This window comes from Bombyx mori, chromosome 3 (assembly GCF_030269925.1).
Source record: "Bombyx mori chromosome 3, ASM3026992v2".
NCBI lineage: Eukaryota > Metazoa > Arthropoda > Insecta > Lepidoptera > Bombycidae > Bombyx > Bombyx mori.
In genome coordinates, this window is record NC_085109.1 from 5,335,188 (window position 1) to 5,357,042 (window position 21,855).

The 21,855-nt window shown below is 36.3% G+C and overlaps 1 protein-coding gene across 1 annotated transcript; it reads left to right on the forward strand.

Moving 5' to 3' along the window:
• Window positions 1-14,474: 14,474 nt before the first annotated feature.
• Window positions 14,475-19,169, forward strand: LOC101739560 (protein sister of odd and bowel). Its single transcript, XM_012695116.4, has 2 exons — window positions 14,475-15,697; window positions 18,265-19,169. Exons 1-2 carry the CDS (start codon window positions 14,655-14,657, stop codon window positions 18,638-18,640), a joined length of 1,419 nt encoding a protein of 472 aa, XP_012550570.3. The 5' UTR covers window positions 14,475-14,654; the 3' UTR covers window positions 18,641-19,169.
• The last annotated feature ends 2,686 nt before the right edge of the window (window positions 19,170-21,855 follow it).

Consider the following 21,855-nt stretch of genomic DNA (forward strand, 5'->3'; position numbering starts at 1 on the left):
AAAGGCGTGCTCAAAGCCTCATCCCAATTTGGAGTCACTCAAGACATCCTTGATTAAGGCAGCCGCCGATATTGACATGGACCTCGTTCGTGCTGCGATAGACGACTGGCCGCGCAGATTGAAGGCCTGTATTCAAAATCACGGAGGTCATTTTTAATAAACTTTAGTGTCATAAGAATCTATGTTTTGTTAAGTTCATTTTGGTATATGAATGGTTACATAATGAATAAACTTGTTTCAATTATTTTACATTAAACATGTGACAGAATTTATGACTTGACTAGGTATTTTAACGTAAATTCCATCGTCCCCTTCAGGCATGAAGTCATTAATGAAAAGATATACAGTATTACCATACCCGTTTTTTCTTAAAAACTACGCGTAATATTTGTATATTTAATCTGTACAATTAACTCATACTCAAAGTCGAAGAGCAAATCTAGAGGGTTACCTCCGCGTTTGAGGTCAAGTGACGAGCTTCGTAGGAAAGAACCATGATAAACAATATACTAGATAACTTGAAAGATTTTGCGGTTGGAGTGATAGGTATGTTGTTCGTGAAACAGCTTATGTCCAATATTGGACATCGCAGGCCGTTCATGATAAACTTGTACTTATTAATAACACAGTTTTTTTAAATAACAAATTTTGTTTATCATGTTTCTCCAAAGACACTTGTGATACGCTTTAAAAAAGTTAATCGAATAAAAACCACATCGACAACTCATTAAGGGCACACACTAAACAAAAACGTGTGTGGTAAAAAACAAATAAAGTGATTCGAGTTTTTATTTACCCAAATGCAGCTGTAAAACTCGAAAAAAACGTTTTTCCACCAAACTTTAATTGCCGGCAATGAAGTAATTAAATGTGACAGTCGTAAAGCACGACAGAGCTCATAAAACATTACGGCCATGTCGGCCCGGGGTCACATTTGCCCTGTAAAATGCAGTACGAGAGTATCGTTTCTCCCGATGTCGTTATTCAGCAGTAACTGCGCCCTAAAGGTCAATTACCTTACCGACAAATCGAACCAAACACAATTGGATTCTTTGCGTTTAAATGTTTCAAATTTTTTATTGTATACTAGCTGACCCGGCAGACTTCGTAGTGCCTCAATCGATAAATAAAATACGTAAACTTTTGTATAAAATAAACTTAAAACAAACAAAAGGAATCCGTCCCACGGGGGACACGTCAAAGGGAAAACAAAATTATTATTTTTATTCAATTCTGAGCACTATCATATTTATCCACCTTTTAAACCTTCCCTGGACTTGCACAAATAATTCAAGACCAAAATTAGCCAAATCGGTCCAGCCGTTCTCGAGTTTTAGCAAGACTAACGAACAGATATTCATTTTTATATATATATAGATGTAATATCATTGTTTACCGTCCCATTGTCGCAAATCTTAGTTAAATATCTCTAGTTTCATATATATTAATTCGGTGTAATCCTGTTAATGTTATAAATAAATAAATAAATAAATAAGTAATACATAAAACTATCAAATTCACGGATAAATAATAATATTAATTAATTTATAAATACACATGTAATATGCAAAACATTCTAATTCAGTTCAGTACTGTACGAAAAAAAAAACCATAAAAAGTAGCTTAACTTTGCTTAACAACTTAAAAAAAAGCTTAACTTTGAAATACAATTCAATTGGTATAATACCAAGCTATTGATAAGTAAAATGAAATATACTAACTACTACTATATTAGCATATTAAATTTGTACTAAAATGGGATCAAATCAGTAGAAGGAATAATGCAAAGATAACCACCCCAAAAGAAAATAGTTTATCCTTTAGATTAACATAGCCCCGGGACCATTATTGCGAGATGAATTCTAACTTAAGGAGGAGGACTCTAACTTAAGGAATACCTCTAGGAGACCTACTGGCTGTCTCTTAATCGACAGCTTATAAATTAATACTAGATAATGACCGATGATGATTAAATACGAATTACATATTGATAAAATAATGAAATATGAATAATATTTTTCGATCTTACCGACAGAATAAAAAAAAAATATGAACTGGTTATTCAAAGAAAATTTAAATAGTTATTTAAAAAGAGGATAGGATCATCTCAAACAATTCCTCAGAGCACTCCCCATGGAATATACGGTACAAAATACAGATGGTACTGAAATCCCTCCACAGACCCAGAGGTTCCTAACGATCCCTGAGGATGGGATTACCAACAAATATAATATGGAGATAATAAACACCCAGACGAAGATTTTTTTTTATTGCTTAGACAGATGAACAAACTCACGGTCCACCTGATGTTAAATGGTTACCGCAGCCCATAGATATGTACAACGTAAATGTCGCCACCCACCTTCAGATATGAGTTCTAAGGTATCAGTATAGTGACAACGGCTGCCCCACCCTTCAAACCGAAACGCATTACTGCTTCACGGCAGAAATAAGCAGGGTGGTGGTACCTACCCGTGCGGAATCGACAACGACGCCCTACCACTAGTAAAACAGAAGAATAGCAAACAAATCTGTTCATCACACCAATGTTTGTCTGATGTGGGAATCGAACCCACGACCCTCGACGCACAGTTTGGGTCGCTATCTACTACACCACTGAGCCAGTCAACCCCGTCCGTGCTTGGTACGTCGCGTAAATTAATGTACTTAAACTGACAAACTAGCCGTTTATTTCAATACTTTAAATTTATTTTAGACTAGCTGACCCGGCAAACTTCGTAGTGCCTCAATCCATAAATAAAATACGTAAACTTTTGTATAAAATAAACTTAAAACAAACAAAAGGAATCCGTCCGACGAGGGTGGAGGACACATCAAAGGAAAAACAAAATTGTTTTATTTTTATTTAATTCCGAGCATTTTCATATTTAACCTTTTAAACCTTCTCTGGACTTTCACAAATAATTCAAGACAAAAATTAGCCAAATCGGTCCAGCCGTTCTCGAGTTTTAGCGAGACTAACGAACAGCAATTCATTTTTATATACTTATACATAGAATAGATTTACTTTAAATTTGAAAAACGGATTGCGAGCTCGATGCATCACAAATAAGCCGATCCCCTCGAAATGCGAAATACGTTCGGAATTTAGCGTCCTCATTACATTCAGCATTCTAGTAATAAAACTCAAGCACATTTAAATCGCCGTCCATAGTTTAGCTGCCCGCAATCGTTGTATGAGACATACAATGTAATTTTAATGCTCATTGCATTACGAACGAACTAAGTCGATTTGAAAACATAGCGATTGTATCTCAGGTCGTATTTTTATAGATTCAATTTTATGACGTCTCAAGTTTCACAACTCTTGAGCCTCGTGGGGGCCAAATAAAAACACGTGCTACCAACATAAATGTTTTTATGCTCCTCCATTATAATAAAACGTTAATGTGTTATAATATGCTGCGGACAGAAAAAAAAAATTGGGTTTCAATGTTGTTCTGGAGCTTTCGAATGAAACAATGTTTGAGCATTGACATTTACATTCTGACATTCTTAACACTGAGTTTCTCGATCTTCTCAGTGGCTTAGTACCGAATGACAAACAGTCGACGTCGCCCTAAGCCCGTCCTTACGGATCCTCCTCATCCATTAACGATGCTTTTAGGTACCTCAAGCACCGGTCACCGTCCTCGCCGAACCCGTCGCTTGCGACGAAGGGCTCGACGAGTAAATTAACCCATAGACACAGCCCACTGAGTTTCTCGCCGGATATTCTCAGTGGGTCGCGTTTCCGATCCAGTGGTAGATTCTGGGAAGCACTGCTCTTGCTAGGACTAATGTTAGCAGCGCCTCCTGGTTTGAGCCCCGAGAGCTCACCTACACGCTAGGGTTACGCTGACAATAGCCTATCATATATATACTAATGTTCCGTAATATCTGCTCTTGGTAATCGTGTAAGTAGTTAAAATGCAATCATTACTAATGCTAACAGATTAACCGTGTGAAAATTCGTTAACACACTTCTCATTACGTACTCTCTTTGAAATTGACGCGTACAAATGTGTCCGTATCCCAAATCTTCACGCTACTACCAGTATTTTTATATACACACTTAAGACATTAATCCGAAAAATATAATGGGTAAATAAATCTCGCAATGTATCTTAAATTATTCGTGGTAGGGTGTACTCATCCAGCTCTTAACCTATGGCTCTGTCTTTTTTCTTGATTAAAGAGAGAACCCGTTAGGACATGCAACTGAGACTTCAATCTAATGTCTCAAGATAAAATTACGTTATGCCGTCCATATTATCCAGTAATTACGTATCTTCAAATAGGCTATGAACTCGTCAGAGCATTTGGATTAAATTTTTAGAAATCCCATTACCATATTTTTATTGCTTAGGTGGGCGGACGGCCTATCTGGTGTTAAGTGGTTACCGGAGCCTAAAGACGTCAACAATGTAAATGCCGTCATCTAACTTAAGACATTACAGACAGTTTTATAGTACAACGGCTGACTCACAGCAGAAATCGGCTGAATTGTGATTTGTGGGACCTGCTAGGAGGCTATTTCAGCTTATCTTTGACGAGTTGGTGAGCTCACAGGGCTCAAACCGAGAGTGTTCCTAACACTGGCCCCAGCAAGAGCAGTGCTTCGCAGAATCTATCACCGGATCGGAAACGCGACCAACTGAGAAGATCCAGCGAGAAACCTAGTGGGCTGTGTCTATGGGTTAATTTACTCGTCGAGCCCTTCGTTGCAAACGACGGGTTCGGCGAGGACGGTTACCAGTACTTGAGGTACCTAAATGCACCGTTAATGGATCGGGAAGATCCGTAATGACGTGTTTAGGGCGATGTCGACTGTTTGCCATTGCAATGTTTGGCAATGCTATCATATGCCCTTTCAGAAATGTTATAAGATTTTTAAGTCCTAAGTAGCGGCTCAGATGTAGCTCTAGTATTACTGACGTACAAAATCGCCGATAATCAGTCGCGATCGGATGGGTGCCTTAAAAAGTCAGAGAGAGTCGATTGGTTTTTTTTTTTTCGTTTCGTTCACTTATTAAACCAAAACAAATGTAATGTAATGAACATAATGAGTCGTCGTTATGTTCTAAAGCGTGTTTCATCACAAGAAATCGTACATTCGTCACACCTGTTTAGTCGGTGAAACGTAAAGCTATATCCGAGGACGTGTGAGATTACACGCATTTAGAAAGTTAAGATATTGTTTCCCTTTCTACGATACTCTATCACTTACTTGTGATTATCGTTAATTTTTTTAAAGAGTTTTTTTTTGTATTTATTTACGAGTAGTTGATTTTAAAAATTCGATAATCACCTTTGATTTATTTATTTATTTAAGGATTGCCAACAGGGTTTACAGTAAGACATAAAATAACATTGACATGTATAGAGCAATTGATAACTGCAACTCTAATTAGAGGCAATCACAGCATGCATTACTTTAATATATGAACAGAGATTTAACAATAATAATAATTAAAAAAAAAAACAAAAGAAAGACAACAAGGACAGTAATACCCGAGTACTCAGACCAAGGCTGAGGCTGGGGTTCAACAACAACTTTGTACTCTGTATGTATTTTTACTGAAAATATTTAGAATTTTATGAATACTTTCTATTTAATAAGATATATCAATAAAATATTAAAACATAAATCTTCAATTAAACGAATACCGTTTTATTGAAATTAAACTCGATTGAAATTCAGTCACAGCCAGTTTCATCTTTAAAACACCCAAACCCATCCACACTCATGAATAGCTTTATTTCTTTCATTTCTTCTTCGGTGTGTACTTAAAGTAAATCGATACAACCAAAATACCTACCTACCCATTGATTGATACAATATAGTTTATTTTGTTCTACTAATATAACAATTTTGCAATCCTTAATTACATAGATGGTTACATGAAACTGTAAATACGAATTGAACAATCACTGAATAATCATTTTATTTTCTCAAGTAATTTAGTAAATGGTTCTTGTTTAGTACTAAATTGTATTATTTAACCATATATTTAGTTGTAAAGTTTTACTAATACATTCATTCTCAGAGCACGGAACCGTTGTTTGGTATCAACGTGTGGATGTAAGATTATCTATCGCATACGCATGCGCAGTGTGGGCGCTATACACTAACAGTGCCGGTAAGAAACTGCTTACATAAGAATTTATTTGTCCGGTACTATTATTTCAATTATCTCGTTCCGTGTTTTATACGAGGTATTAATTTATGTCCATAATAATTACATTATCGGATTCTCGAGGAACTACCTAACTGCAATAGATAGAGAAGTCGTCGTGGCCTAAAGGATAAGACGTCCGATGCTTTCATATGTAGTGAGTGATGTATCGGTGTTCGAATCCCGGCAGGTACCAATTTTTCCAATAAAATACGTACTTAACAAATGCTCGCGCTTGACTCTCGCGGCGAAGGAATAACAATGTGTAATAAAAAACAAAACTCGCAAAATTATAGTTTGCGTGATTACTGGTGGTAGGACGTCTTGTGAGTCCGCACGGATAGGTACCACCGCCCTGCCATTTCTGCCGTGAAGCAGTAATGCGTTTTGCCGTGGTACCGTTAAAAGTGAGACCTTTACAACTCATGTCTCAAGGTGGGTGGCGGCATTTACGTTATAGATATCTATGGGCTCCGGTGACCACTTAGCACCAGGTGGGCCGTGAGCTCGTCCGCCCATCTAAGTAATAAAAAAAAATAGAACTTGTATGTTCTAGGACTAAGAATAGGTACAATACTGGCGCCTTTGCCTCTAATAACAAGGGCAAAAACTCTATTGCCGAATGATACAATTTATTCCCTATTGCATCTTGTGATATGGTATACTTAATTATATAATTAATAATCACTTATAATTATTTATTTTTTATTTAAAAATAATCTTTCTTTTTACAAAAAATAGTATTTTTACATAAATAAATAATGGTGTATATATACCACAGTTCTTTTATTAATTAAATTAAATTCTATGCATGTTTTTTGATGAAACTTCTGTTTAACAACGATGCGTAGTTTAAAAACAAACAAACAAAATAATTACAAAACAAACCGACCTAATGATTATTTAAAAAAATAATTAAATATTAAATATAATTTATTAAAAATTTATCATTAGGTACTTGATATGCATCAGGGTCAAGAGATTGCTCCGTGTGACCTCAAAGAACACTCTTAGCTCAGTATATACTAAATTAAGGAAAAAATAAATTTCTAAATACTGTTTAAATATATTATAACAGTCTTTCAATTTGTATAAAAAAATTAAAACGTCCAACGTAACAGGTGTTCGCTAATACACAATGTTTGTTCTGCATCATCATAATATAATTTACATTTAATAATACCAACGGTCTCAAATCAATGATCTACTGAACGAACTGATCTCAAACCTAAATTATGTTGTTAAAATAAATTGATTTTGACAAAATTATATCGATGCTATGCTGTTACGAAACCGCTCGATCTAATGACGGTAGTTTAAAATTTTATGACGTGAATATTTATTTGGCTTTATGAATGCCTATATGCATAACATTAAAAACTAAAGTTGTCATTCGGATCAGTTTTTTTTTTTTTTTCGATAAAGATAGATCTACATAACGATACTTGACAGTTGAATTTATTATTCTAGTTTTGCTAACGGACTGCCGATAGTGAGCACTCGCTTATATATTTCGTACGTAATACATGACGTCATATGCTTAAAACTGAATATACGAGGGTAGTTCTCATTATTCCTGAAATCTCCAATATAATCAATTATTTTCCCTCTAAAGTTTCGAGTTTAATCGAATTTACTCACGCTACCTACCTATCTAAATTTATTTAAGCTAGATCTGATTAAAATAACTTTCCCAGCTTAATTTCGCGCTTCTTTTTTATCTTCGTCGACATTGAAATACTGTGCTAACTACGATCTAATATTCTATAAAATGATTCATTGACATTTATGTTTCACGAGGTCTAAATTTATAATTGTATTACATTTTAATATTAACAATAGAAGTATCCCAGGTGATAGATAATATAATACCAGCCAATCATCTTCTTTGTTCAGTGACGTCACATAATATATTATATCAGATCAAACAGTAAAAATAGTTTAAATTGTCCACAACTGGCGAATACCGAAGGGGATGCTACATAGCTAATTAGATTTTAGATTAGAGATTATAAACTTAGAGATTATAGAGATTATAAACAGTATATGTACATATATGTACTGTTTATAATCTCGTAGTCACGAATCTTTTTACCAAATTTTAATGAAATTCAGTTTTCGGACTCTTAATATTAAGTAAAGTCCTCTATATTGTATATAAATTTAATATAATAACTCGCTCTTCTAGAACTATAACTAGGAATGTACTAACAATATATTGAAGATTTTAATGAAAAGTAATTCCGGTTCAGCGCACTGAATTTCTCGCCGGATCCTCTTTAGCGGGTCGCGATTCCGATCAGTGGTAGATTTTGCGAAGCACTGCTCTGGCCAGAGCTAGTGTTAACAAATTCTCTTAGGTTGTGGCCGTGAGCTCACCTACCCGTTAGGGCGTTACTGGAATAGCTATTTAGGCTACTAGCAAATAGGTAGAGAGAAAAAAAAAACCCAGAGTTTCTTTAAAGGACTTTTTAAAATAGCAAAATATTATCGTTTTTAAAAACATTATTACTTACGAACAATTGGGGAACTGTAACCATCTCTATAAAATACAGTTTTACAAATTCAGCACAAAAACCATAAAACCATAATTTATCCGAAAAGCGTCGGGCACGTTTGGTGAGTTAGTAAATCACGTGATCGCGCGGAGAAAGCCAATACTATAAAGAGTATGAACTAGTATGCCCATGAAAACAGGTTTTCGAACTAGAACATTTGTAGTAAAATAATTCATACATATTTAACATTGGGACATTTTCGAGAGCTTTGGCTGACATTAGATATGTCACTTTCGCAATTCGGCTTAGGGTTGAATTTGTAACTGTCACAAAGTAATTCCCAGAAAAAGATAAAAATGAAATATTGAAAAATCGCAATTGCATAACTTAGGTAATTTGATTTTATATTCGTTTAATTGTAATGAATGGATATTTTTTATTCGATCGTGGGAAAATAAGACCTCATGAAGAACAATATCCTTCATATTCTTCTTCTTGCCTTTATACCACATTATGTGGGATCAGCGCAGCATGTCATCTTATCAGACTGCATAGGATTTGAGATGAGTTTTTCAATAGCCGCCTGCCTGACATCAACCCTCCTTCGGCTATATCTCCAAATATCGATTACAAGTTGCCATAGGGAGCGACTTTTCTGAAAACAGCGATATCCATCAAACTTTAATTTTCATTCTTAATATATATATTTTATATACACTTTTACTGCTTATGTAACCAAATTAGAAACACTAATGACAAAAATCCAACAGTTTGCGAAGTAAGAAAATTATAAATAATACCAGTATGTTTCATCTGTGAATTATAAATTGCCATGCTCCATAAATTTTCCGGTACACGTCTGTTTCTTCTCGTTAATTTCTTACAGGTTTGTTATTCTTGAATGGACACATTAAGGAAAGACAAAAATAAATTCCTCTGAACAATCTATGTTGGTTCGTGCCTTAGGGCAGTCTTAAGCTCAATCCTACGTTCTTTAAGACCGTAATCCGCCATGTTTTCTTTAGAGCGTGTATTAATTTAGTTGTTTCAAGTTCACATTGCTAAATGGTCGTACTAGTGATAGATAAATTAATTTTATACGTATAGGTGAGTCGTGGTCGGTTTTTGCCTCCGGGCAATGGCGGCGTGAGAACCATACTGCGCTCGCGCCTAGCCTCTGACGCCGATTGGCCACGATGTATGTCGTGTTCTGTTCTGGACACGTGTCATGTTTTGATCCGGCACGTTACGGCCCGTGTGTGCTTTGTAGAAATTGTTCTTGAGTTTTGACAAGATTAACCTGAATTATCCGTCCGACGCAACAATGCTCTCGGTGAGAGGTTATTTTAGAATAATATGAATCAATATGTTCAAGTCGAAACAATTCTTGTGGGGATTTTTTTTTAGTTTTGTGAATATCTTTTGGTACAATTTAAAGAGTAGTTTTAATTGATTTCGTAGGAAAATAGGGGAACCGATGTTTTGATTAGGACTGTAGCAAATGTTTGTTGAAGTAGTCTGTGTTACAACCTTTAAGCATCTCCGAGTTATTTGAGCCGGATAGTACGTAACAAAAATAGCATAGTAATTTTAGGAAATACGATAGTAAAGGTATATTGATGAAATAATCTCAAAAAATACTTAGAGCACCCCTAGAACACACGAAGCACAGAGAGAATATAATGTTTGATTAGAAATTACTGTTCAATTGTAAAGCATGCTTGGAGTCGGAATTAGAGGGAATACCTTCCACCGGGCGGATGAAACTGGTTGTTAAACCAATGGATCGGATGTTTATTTTTAGGATGGAAATGTCCTCGTTCGAAGACCTTTCCAGTTAAACCAGGACGGATGGGCGAGTACAGGGTCCAGCCAGGATGGGTGGGATTAGCTGAAAGACACCCGAGTGCCTCCGAAGGAGACCTGACAGTTCAAGGGTTTTCACGAATATCGTTCAGAAATTGTATCGTTCAGAAGTTGTTCAAGGGCTTCACGAATATCGTTTAGAAGTTGTATCGTTCAGAAGTTGTTCGATGGCTTCACGAATATCGTTCAGAAGTTGTTCAAGGGCTTCACGAATATCGTTCAGAAATTGTATCGTTCAGAAGTTGTTCAAGGGCTTCACGAATATCGTTCAGAAATTGTATCGTTCAGAAGTTGTTCAAGGGCTTCACGAATATCGTTCAGAAATTGTATCGTTCAGAAGTTGTTCAAGGGCTTCACGCATATCGTTCAGAAGTTGTATCGTTCAGAAGTTGTTCGATGGCTTCACGAATATCGTTCAGAAATTGTTCGTAATTAATATGCGGAAACATTTGGTATCACCAGTATTTTTTCTCATAAATACTGTCAGAAGAGCTTAGTTTAGTTTTAGTTTTTATTTTTTAGTTTACGTACGTTTTGACTACTATTAACAAAACTAATACATAATTTTACCTTACTTTCAAAGACAGAGCTGGTAAAAAATCAAAAATAAATGTTGAAAAGATGATTAATATTAAAAATATTACATGTAAAATCTTTAAACCTTTAAAACACTCTCCTGTAAAATTAGTAAGTTTTGAGATTATACAGTTTTAATGCGAGAAGACGATATATGTATGTACATGCAAACTTATCTTGGTAGTGTCATTGGTGCGATTCGTGTATCACAAATATCTTCTGCTCTATGACAGTTACCGCTACCCAAATACAGATCAGTTGGAACGCAAACAGGCAATTTTTCATTGGTTTTATTGCTTTATTTATCTCGGTTTCATCATCGTAGGCGACATAAAATTCTTAGCGTTTTATTTTTCAATTACAATCGTTGGCTATTAAATCTTAAAAATTTAGAGAATGTAGTACCTACAATAACTTTTTATATTATTTTTATTTCTTAAATGGATGGACGAGCTCACAGCCCACCTGGTGTTGAGAGCTTACTGGAGCCCATAGACATCTACAACGTAAATGCGCCAACCACCTTGAGCTATAAGTTCTAAGGTCTCAAGTATAGTTACAACGGCTGCCCCACCCTTCAAACCGAAACACATCACTGCTTCACGGCAAAAATAGGCGGGGTGGTGGTACCTACCTGTGCGGACTCACAAGAGGTCCTACCACCTGTAAAAGCAGTAGTTAACGAAATTACTGCTTTTACTGGTAAGTACCGCGTAAGTTAATTACTGCTTTAATCAAAGTAGTAATTAACGAAAATTTTAAAATCACATTTCGGTCTTGTTGTTGTTTTTTTGTTTTAAATACCCCTTCAAGCTTACACGCTGCAATATCGTATACAGCATTATGATTATATTGCATTTCACTTGCACAACGATTGTCGGAACAAACGCGATTTACTTGTTTCTCCTGTCAATTGCGGCAATTATTACGCTCTATTGGAGCATTGCAAGAGCTTTTGTTCGTGCACTTTTGTTTGTGCTTATTGTCCGTAACCGAGTTAACGAATAGAGCACTGTCTAATGAAGTATTAAGTGTGAGAGTTCTAGTCTTTATTACGCAATACCAATTCAACGCAAGCACAAATGTATTATAACTATTTTTATAGAAGTAAAAGGTCAGAAATTTCGGTCTAGAAAAGAAGTTCCCATACAGGTGGGTGGCGCATTTACGTTGTAGATGTCTATGGGCTCCAGTAACCACTTAACACCAGGTGGGCTGTGAGCTCGGCCAACCATCTAAGCAATAAAAATAAATAAAAAAGGTGTTGAAAGTTTACGACGGGTATTAAGTGAATATGCTTTGCTTTGTCTTTTACCCGAAAAACGTGTTTTGGTTGTTGTGCTTTTTGTGCTTAGTTTGAACAATGACGTCATTTTAGTCATAATTTGAGTGCCTCGACGGTCAAGTGATTAGTAATCTTGACTATACTGAAATAAAACAGTATTCGGGCTCGATTTATGTAATATCTCAAATTGCTTAGACGGGTGAACGAGCTTGCGGCCCAACTGGTGCTTAATGGTTGCTGGAGCCCATACCTAGACGTAACAAAGTGAATGCCTTACCTCAAAATATGAGTCTGACTCCCGTATCACAGTCGTTCACACAAGCTTAACTCGACTGGATTCAACCTCCAACGCGCGTTTCGGTATGCCTGGTCGAAAAAATAAACTCCACTCAAACTTGAAAATTTTCCTCATCGGAGTGGAGTAAATGAACTGGCAAGTCAAGGTACGTCGCGACGTTTGTGTGGAGTTTATTTTTACGACCAAGCAAACCAAAACGCGCGTTGGAGGTTGAGTCGAGCCGAGTTAAGCTCGTGTAAACGACTAAAGATACGGGGGTGAGTCTCAATTGAATTAAATAATCCTTCGAATAGACTACGCAGAAATAGGCAGGAGTGTGAACACGTTGACAGACACCGTGTATCCACGGCATACTATTCCCTAGCGCGGCACCAATATATCAAAAATCGTTGAGGTTTTATTTCGCAATTATTGTCGAGATAATAATATATAACTAATGGGTGACTAGTGGAAACAGTGACTACCTACTCATTATTTACCGAAAGATGTGTAATGGCAAACATATTATGGTTAACGTCGTGGTCCCCTAGACCTGACTTACTGGCGGTCTAAGGGTATCCGTCGCAAGCCAGTGAGCCAAAGTTGTCTAGGTTTTAGTCTCGCATTCAACGTGTTAAACATACTCGTGTGAGCTCAGAATATCCACGCCTTAAATCACGATAAGAAACCCAAAGTAAACAACCAAAATTGACATTTTTTGTTGCTTAGATGGGTGGACGAGTTCACAGCCCACCTGGTGTTAAGTGGTTACTGGAGCCCATAGACATCTACGACGTAAATGCGCCACCCAACTTGAGATATAAGTTCTTAGGTCTCAAGTATAGTTACAACGGCTGCCCCGCCCTTCAAACCGAAACGCATTACTGCTTGACGGCAGAAATAGGCAGGGTGGCGGTACCTACCCGCGCGGACTCACAAGAGGTCCTACCACCAGTAAATTCATTCAGACGAACATTAACGATCCTCGTCAGTTGCAATCGTTTAATTTAAATTACTAAAATATTTATCGAACTAAAACATTTGTTGAAGATTTCGAACTGCATCTCCGATTATAGTTACATGGTTTTTAAAAATTTTACTTTCCGAATTAATGAATGAACATTAATAAAAACTAGTGACGTTTATGATAACGAGCCCAACAGAAACGTTATAGGTAGCCGACTAATGAGCTAATTAACTTCAAATCTAATTTTAAAACACCAGTGAAATACGAGTCATGCTATGACTTTAAATTTCCAGAGAAACATTTATTTTTAGCTTCCAAAACACGTTTATCTATTACGAAAAATCGTAAACAATAGTCGTAGGTAAATTAGAATTTCATTTCGATTTCTTCACACCAATATAACGATAAAAGCGTTTGAAACAGTTATATTATATGCAAAAACAATAGTCAATCTTGTTTGTGTTATAAATGGTTATAATAAGTTGCATAAAGTATATTATTATTGTGTCCTTGAATAATAAAAGAGATTGCCAGAATTTTCCCTAACGATTCAAGGTGAAACACGCTCATTTCTGAAAATGATGCGCGCGGGACCCGCTGATTATAAAGCATACCAAACCAATCGGACACATTGTTTTCCCATAGCCTGGCCGTTCCAATTCAGAATCTCATTACACTTGAAAGGGGATACTAACAAATCTGGCGCAGCGTTCTCATGGACGTGTTTGTCGTTAGGGCAGCGTGAGGTGACCATTACTGTACAAAGAGTTGCCTAAAATAGAGAGCTTTGTGAGGCGGGAAGACAGGCGAGGAGCGAGGTGGGGGCGGGGCGGACGCCGGCTGCCTGCCGGCTCAGTCGCGTCGTGCCCCACAGCCGCCTCGCACGCCGCAATCAAGCGTGCCCTACGGACAGCGCACGCGCACGCGATCACACACCCCGCCTCCCCTCTCCCACACGTGCACCTGGTATCAGTGAAAACCTCATGATACCCATCTGATTCTCACCATGCAAGAGCAAAGTTCGTCAAGATCGAATAAGTCAACGCTCAACTCACTGGAAAGCGCAATTATCAAGTTGAAAAACAACCTCCAAATTCAAGACACCAAAAGCGACATGAACGGACTTTTAGTCGAGCCAGTATCTCCGCAGACGGACAAGTCACACACAAGTAAGAGCTCTAGTTCCTCCTCCGCGAACATAAACATGTCGATACCATCAGCGGCACTATTACAAGAGAACATGTTGCAGAGATCTTTACAAGGCGTTGTGATTTCATTGCAAAACGCAATGATGAATTCTTTACAACAGGCCGCGCTTTTACCTTCGAATTCCGCCGCCGCTGCCGCTTTGAACTTACAAGCTTTAGAGTCTTATTTGACATTACAACGTTTGACATCTGTTTCTTCAGTTAACAATGTTACAAGTCAGGCTAATACATCAGAAACAAATTCGTCATCTAAACAAGATATACTTAGAATAGCAACGGCAAGTGCTAAAATAAGTGAAATTGATGTGATCGACAGTTCGTCAAAAGATTACTCACCGAAAACACCGGAGGGATATCCGTTATCTGATGCCATCGCCGCTGAAGATGTAGACCTATCTGAAGAAGTTGAAGAAGACCTAGCATTATTAGATAATGAAGACGAGTTCACTTTGGAACAGCATTTGGAATCGACATCAAAAGGATACGGCTACAATTCCCCATCGTCTTTAGACAATGGCTATCCGAGTCTTCTAATGAACGCAGTATACCAGCAGCAACTGAACAGCAGTCCCTCACAGCCTCCTCTATCACCACAACCATCGAATTCGTCAAAATCAACAAACAGTTCCACTTCTTCGAGTAGTAGCATATGTAATAAACAAAAAACCGCAGGAAGCGGACCTAGGACAAAGAAGCAATTTATCTGTAAATTTTGCAATCGGCAATTTACAAAATCGTATAATTTGCTTATTCATGAACGAACTCACACAGATGAGAGGCCGTATTCTTGCGACATCTGCGGAAAGGCTTTCCGTCGGCAAGATCACCTAAGAGATCACAGGTAACAGCAAAATTTAATAAGCTCATTGAAAAGAAAAATTGATTTCAATTTAATCAGGAATATCGTTTCGTTTAAGAATCAATTCAAAATATTGGCATTTATTATGAATTAACAATTAATTTAGTTTTATAATATCTATTGATGAAAACGTTACTCAAATTTTTGTACCCTAGTTCCGCCTACCGCATACCATATTAATTTTGAAATCTATTAAACGATCATTTAGATTTGGAATATCCGTATCCCGGTATCTTAATCTTAATGGACTAATAAAATGTCAATGTTCAACTTCAATTATTTTTAGTTTATTTTTCATTAAAGTCTGTTTTATGATCTAATCCAACGCTTGTACGAGCATATCGAAAATGTTATCTCACTGTGAGTTGACATGTTGATAAATCAACAGAGTGATTAATATTGTTATTGTGTACTAAATATTTAAGAGGATTGTTAAATTTTTTAAATGATTCTAACGACGTCGATTAATTCCATTCCAAATATCGTGATAAATATTGCAGTCTGCAAAGTTTCACTTTGTCACTTTTCAACGAAATAATATAAGGTTAAGTGGGCGTTTTGAATAATGGCGGTAAAGACCATATACCTAAAACAAAAGGTTCAACTAGGGATCAAGAAGATCGTATCGGCAAACGGCTCGTCACGCTCGTAAATTATTTCACAAAATCGTCTTTAATCCTAAGAGATAAGGAGATTTAATTTTTCGATTTTTTCCTCCGTCTGAACGCCATTGCATTCCAAATGAATCACGGTGCATACCTTTTTGATATCAAATATATATCTCGACAAAAAGAGAAGCGCCTACAATACTCCTAAATAAGATGTAGGTAACCGTTACAAGAATTCGAATTCCAAACGATCTCGAATCGAACACAATAAATATGATAATAGTATTACAACAGCTCTCAATCTATTTCTTTGCTTATCTACCCGAGACTCCCACCCAAAAAGAAACGAAAGGTGTTGAATTTTTAACACCTGTCGCGGGGCGATTTCCTCCCAAATCACCGTATCTCTGTGGCAATAAAATAAATTTCGTGTAGACGCCGTAGGGTTAACCCGACTCCGTCCCGAGCTGTCGATGTTCAATCGATGTCCGTTGACACTATACATTATAATGGACCGGAGCGGGCCTTCGACGGGTTTCTCGACAAAGCACGTGGTGATCCTGACGTGAGGATTAATACGGTTGACAAAAAATAAAAAACCTCCGAAAATATCCTTCGGTTACAGAATCAAGTTTCGATGTTCGAGATTGTTTTTTTTTTGTTTTGTCGATCGAAATACTGATAATGGAATTAAATTAATTCGTTGCTTGTTTAGTGATGTCGTGCCGCTAATTTCATTTACGACCAAAGTATAATTTTAATTGCAACAATTAATCGTGCGGTCACTAATTTCATAGATGATCAAGTCGCATTGCGGGCTTAATTAATCAGAGAACGGTGTTGATTCGAGTTAGGCCTAATGTGCGCCCGCGTCGGTCTCAGCTCATGCTTGACTAACTACATAGTCTTTAATTAATCACCACTATGATATACTGCTTAAATTTTCAAAGGCTATTTCATCATCATTGTCATTGCAGTAACGAGCCTCGATAACTACACTACATATTATATGACGTTATCTCAATTTAGCTGTAATTTACTTGTTGCAAGTTTGTTTGTTTATTTGATGTCAGACATGATTTCTCGGATTCGAAACTCAATTGCCGAGTTCTTGGTTCGTATTATTATTGATTACATGTTGTTCGGTGTTAATTATACGTTGTATGTTTAAATTTAATTTCAAATAAGCTACACGATAGTCATCATCGAAATTGGAGAGTAAGCCACGGAGTTCAACGGTTTTTTTTTCTTCGTAATTAGTGTGGCCATTCGAGAAAGTTTTTTTTTTCTGCTATTAACTTCAAAGCGATAATTAGCTCCGTTTTTCTATACATATTATAAAATAATAGTAAAATGGTGATCGCATTCCCTAGCGATGGCTTTCACTGTTTTATTGTAAACAACAGGTGTGAATAAAAATTGAAATATTCAATTTACAGATATCCAATACGAGGCCGTCAATATCCTAAGGGCACTTATTTGTAGTTAAAATTGGTCAGAGCATAAAGAGGCTGTTATTCAACGTCTTTAAACATGAGATATTTATTGATCCTCCCACATTCATAAATTGCTTGTTTTATTGTTAAAGCATTTTCTGCATTTTTATGACATTTTCTGCATTTTAATGACACATAATGCGCTAACACTCTTTGGTTCTAGGATGTGTTTTAGGAGAACTACAGTCTATTCTTTTTCTGAAGTGTGTAGTACAATGAAGTACAGTGGAGTCTATTTGTTGTTTTACTGTAATTAAGACTTTTACTTTATGCATCAATATAGGTCATCGTCTGTACATTCTGGTGCTTATGAGCCCAACTATCTTGTCTACTTTTACCCATTGCACCATTATAACAACTGTCAACATCTTCAATCGTCAGTGACGAAAACTTACCGCCAAATTAGTCGTAAGCTTAATTATCTAACTTATTTTTTCAATCGCAGGTACATCCATTCTAAAGAAAAGCCTTTCAAATGTCTCGAATGTGGAAAAGGGTTTTGTCAGTCAAGAACATTGGCGGTTCACAAGATTCTGCACATGGAAGAATCTCCACACAAATGTCCCGTTTGCAGTAGAAGTTTCAACCAAAGGTCGAACCTGAAGACCCACCTTCTAACGCACACCGATATAAAGCCATACAACTGTTCGTCATGTGGGAAGGTCTTCAGAAGGAATTGCGACCTTAGACGCCATAGTTTAACGCACAATCTCGTTGGCATATCTTCTGTTAATACCTCTCCAAGCGGAAGTAACGGGAAGAGTCCATTGCTTAACCCGAATTTCCCAATTGACAGTTTAGATACAGAGGATGAAAATTAGCTGTTTGTTTTGAATTGAGAATACATAAAGACTGATATTATCTCCTATTCAACGGTGCCTTTTAGATTTAAGAATTAATAATGTATGTAACCTTAAAATTAATTTCTGGATAATGTATCAATTTAAAATTTTGGTACAAAAATTATTCCTACAGTTGCTCTAGTTTTCTATCTTAAGTTTGTGAATTGAAATATTGTAGATAAAACTATTGGTGTAGTGAAATCGATATCTGGATATACATTTTCAATACTGAGACGTCAGCAGAAATGGCTACGTTCGTATTGTTTAGTATTAATATTTCTTGACTTGTAAATTTTCTGATCTCATTTTGTATATGTAAATATAAATTATTAAGGAAAACGCCTTTATAAAATCCGTCCTATTCTTTGAGAGCTATGTACAAAGTCTTCCTCTGTTTGCAAAAGCTATTGTATTAAGTAATAAACTGTAAGTAAACCTCAATCTGTATTATTGAAGATCTTATTTAGAGATTATTACGTAGATATTTAATAAAATGATGAGAGTGTAACGCATTGTTTAATTTGACAACCTGAAAGCATATAATGCAGGAGTGGAAAACCGGTGGTAGATCGCGATCGACCGGTCGATCGTGGCAAGACAAAAAATATAAATACATAGAACGGAATCACCAATAAAAGCATGCATCAATTTCATCTTGTATCATTTGTTAATGACAATTATATTATTTATCCTCTATTCCAATAATAGCTCTAATCCTCTAATAGCTCTCTTTTATTTTAATCTTTTTTTATAAAAGAAAATATTCTACTTATTTGTGTACTGGACTACATTGTTACATAAAATTTCAAGAAATGTCATTGGTAGATCGCAGTCTTTCGTCAGTAGACGTCAGTACATCTTGGTACTAATCAAGTTGGCCATGCCTGATTTGATGTAATGAACTAGAACGCAGATGGCTCTTATCCGACCGCGACGGGGCAACGCAATACCGCCGTCGCCCGAAATATGTCTTGTCGGATCCCCCGGATTCACTTTCGATGCTTTTAGACCTTTCAAGGAGTAGTCACCATCCTACTATCTACTCCTACTACCACTTCAGCGAACTAACTGCTCGTGCTAGGGCCAGTATTAGCAACACCTCCGGTTTGAGCCCCAGAGCTGACCTTTACGCTAGGGTAGGTAACTGACAGCCTTTCAAAGCTATCAGCATAGGTAGGGAAAAAAATAATAATATCATGTTACAACAAACAGAAAATTAAATAAATAATTAATAAATCAATAAAAAATACAATCAGCTGGCTTTTATTTATTCTCAGGATCACATTTACTTAGTATATTTGGCGCGCTAATTCGTGTGCATTTTTTTTTGACCCGTATACATCTCTGGCCAGGCCTTTAGAGTATGAGGTGAGTCCAGAGTCCACGGCTCGCCCGATGTCATGTAGTTACCGAACTCCAACAATAAAGCCGTAACGAAACTCAGCACCAATGTTTTTTGCATGGCACGTGTGATCACAGTGGTAGATGCCTTACACAATTATTTGACAAACAATACACGATTATCAATGTTACATAAATTGAAATATCATACTTATATTATATCTGTCCATTATTTAAAATTACAAATCGTTATTACATATTTATGTAAAAACATGATGTCAAAAGTCGATTCGTCGTCAAAGGACTTTGTCCTAATGCCTACAACCTACAATTAGTGATATGTCAGTAGTGGTTACTAATGGTAGGACCTCTTGTGAGTCCGCACGGGTAGGTATCACCGCCCTACCTATTTCTGCCGTGAAGCAGTAATGCGTTTCGGTTTGAAGGATGGGGTAGCCGTTGTAACTGAGACTTAGGAACTTAAATCTCAAGGTGGCAAGGCGCATTCACGTTGTAGATGTCTATGGGCTCCAGTAACAACTTAACACCAGGTGGGCTGTGAGCTCGTCCATCCATCTAAGCAATAAAAAATACATTTAAATACATATATCCTTCTATAATTATTTCTATTGGATAGAACGAGCTCATTAACCACGATGGCATCAATTGGCTTCCGAATTACATTAACAACGTGAATTGAGATATAAGATTGAAGTCTCCAATGCATCCAATAAAGTCTACCCCTTGAAACTAAGAGCAAACAATTAATAACTAAGCCGCCCTTAACATGCCCCAGCTCATATGGCAAACAATCTATAAAGTGATAAATAAAAATAACAAAAACTATGATGGAGAACGAATTAAGTATGATGTACAATAAATGAATGGAGAATAATTAAAACTAGTGGCCCGCCGGTAGTCGAAATTCGACTAGTATTAATTGAAATTACAAGTTTGTATACTATTATAATTCTATTGTCAAAGACTTTAATCATCATATCATTTTTATTTTTTTTAATGGATTTTATGACCTGGTAACTGAGACCTTTAAGTCATGTCTTATTTTATTTATATTCATATTATCATCATATCATATACTTCTATAGTCACAGATTTCACCAAGACTACAACACTATAGACAAATGTTAATAAAACAAACAACATTTAATCTATTCTCAATTTGACCACAGACTATAAGCAATAAGAAAAGTTTGACTATAAACAAGTAGTATGGATGCGTGTGTGGGTCAAATACATGGTATGTAGTGTGTGTAAGGTTTTTTTTTTATTTAATGTATTTTTTATGCATAATTTTCCATTCTGCACTCCTTCTCTATATTCTCTATAAGTGTGGGAAATTTCATACTCCTCCGTCCGCGCAATTTTTGTAAAAAAGTTTGTCTGTGGTACGACCCACCAGTGTGTATTAAATTCTAGTTCTTAACAAAACTGAACTAAAAATACGCCCTATTAATAAACATGAAAGCACTCTCGGGTATCACAGACACGTAAAATGTCTATTAACAACAAAAGGCGACTACTGAGCTTGAAAAATCGATTCAAATCAACATAAAATCTAAGCAAAGCCACGATTCATACTAACAAAAACTTGCTATTGTCGGATAAACCCCTCACAAAGACTCTTTAAGAGTGTATCAAAATGACATAAAGCTTTGATTCTTTTCACATTCGTAATAGTGGGTTAGGTTCTTTGTTTTTTTTTTAAAGGATTTTAGAAAAGTTTGATGCGTTAAACTTTAGAAATATCGTCCAATTAACAACTCGTATTTGTCGGTATTGAAATGAAATACGAATAAAATAAGAATGTCTAAGAATTAAAGAAAGAAATTAAC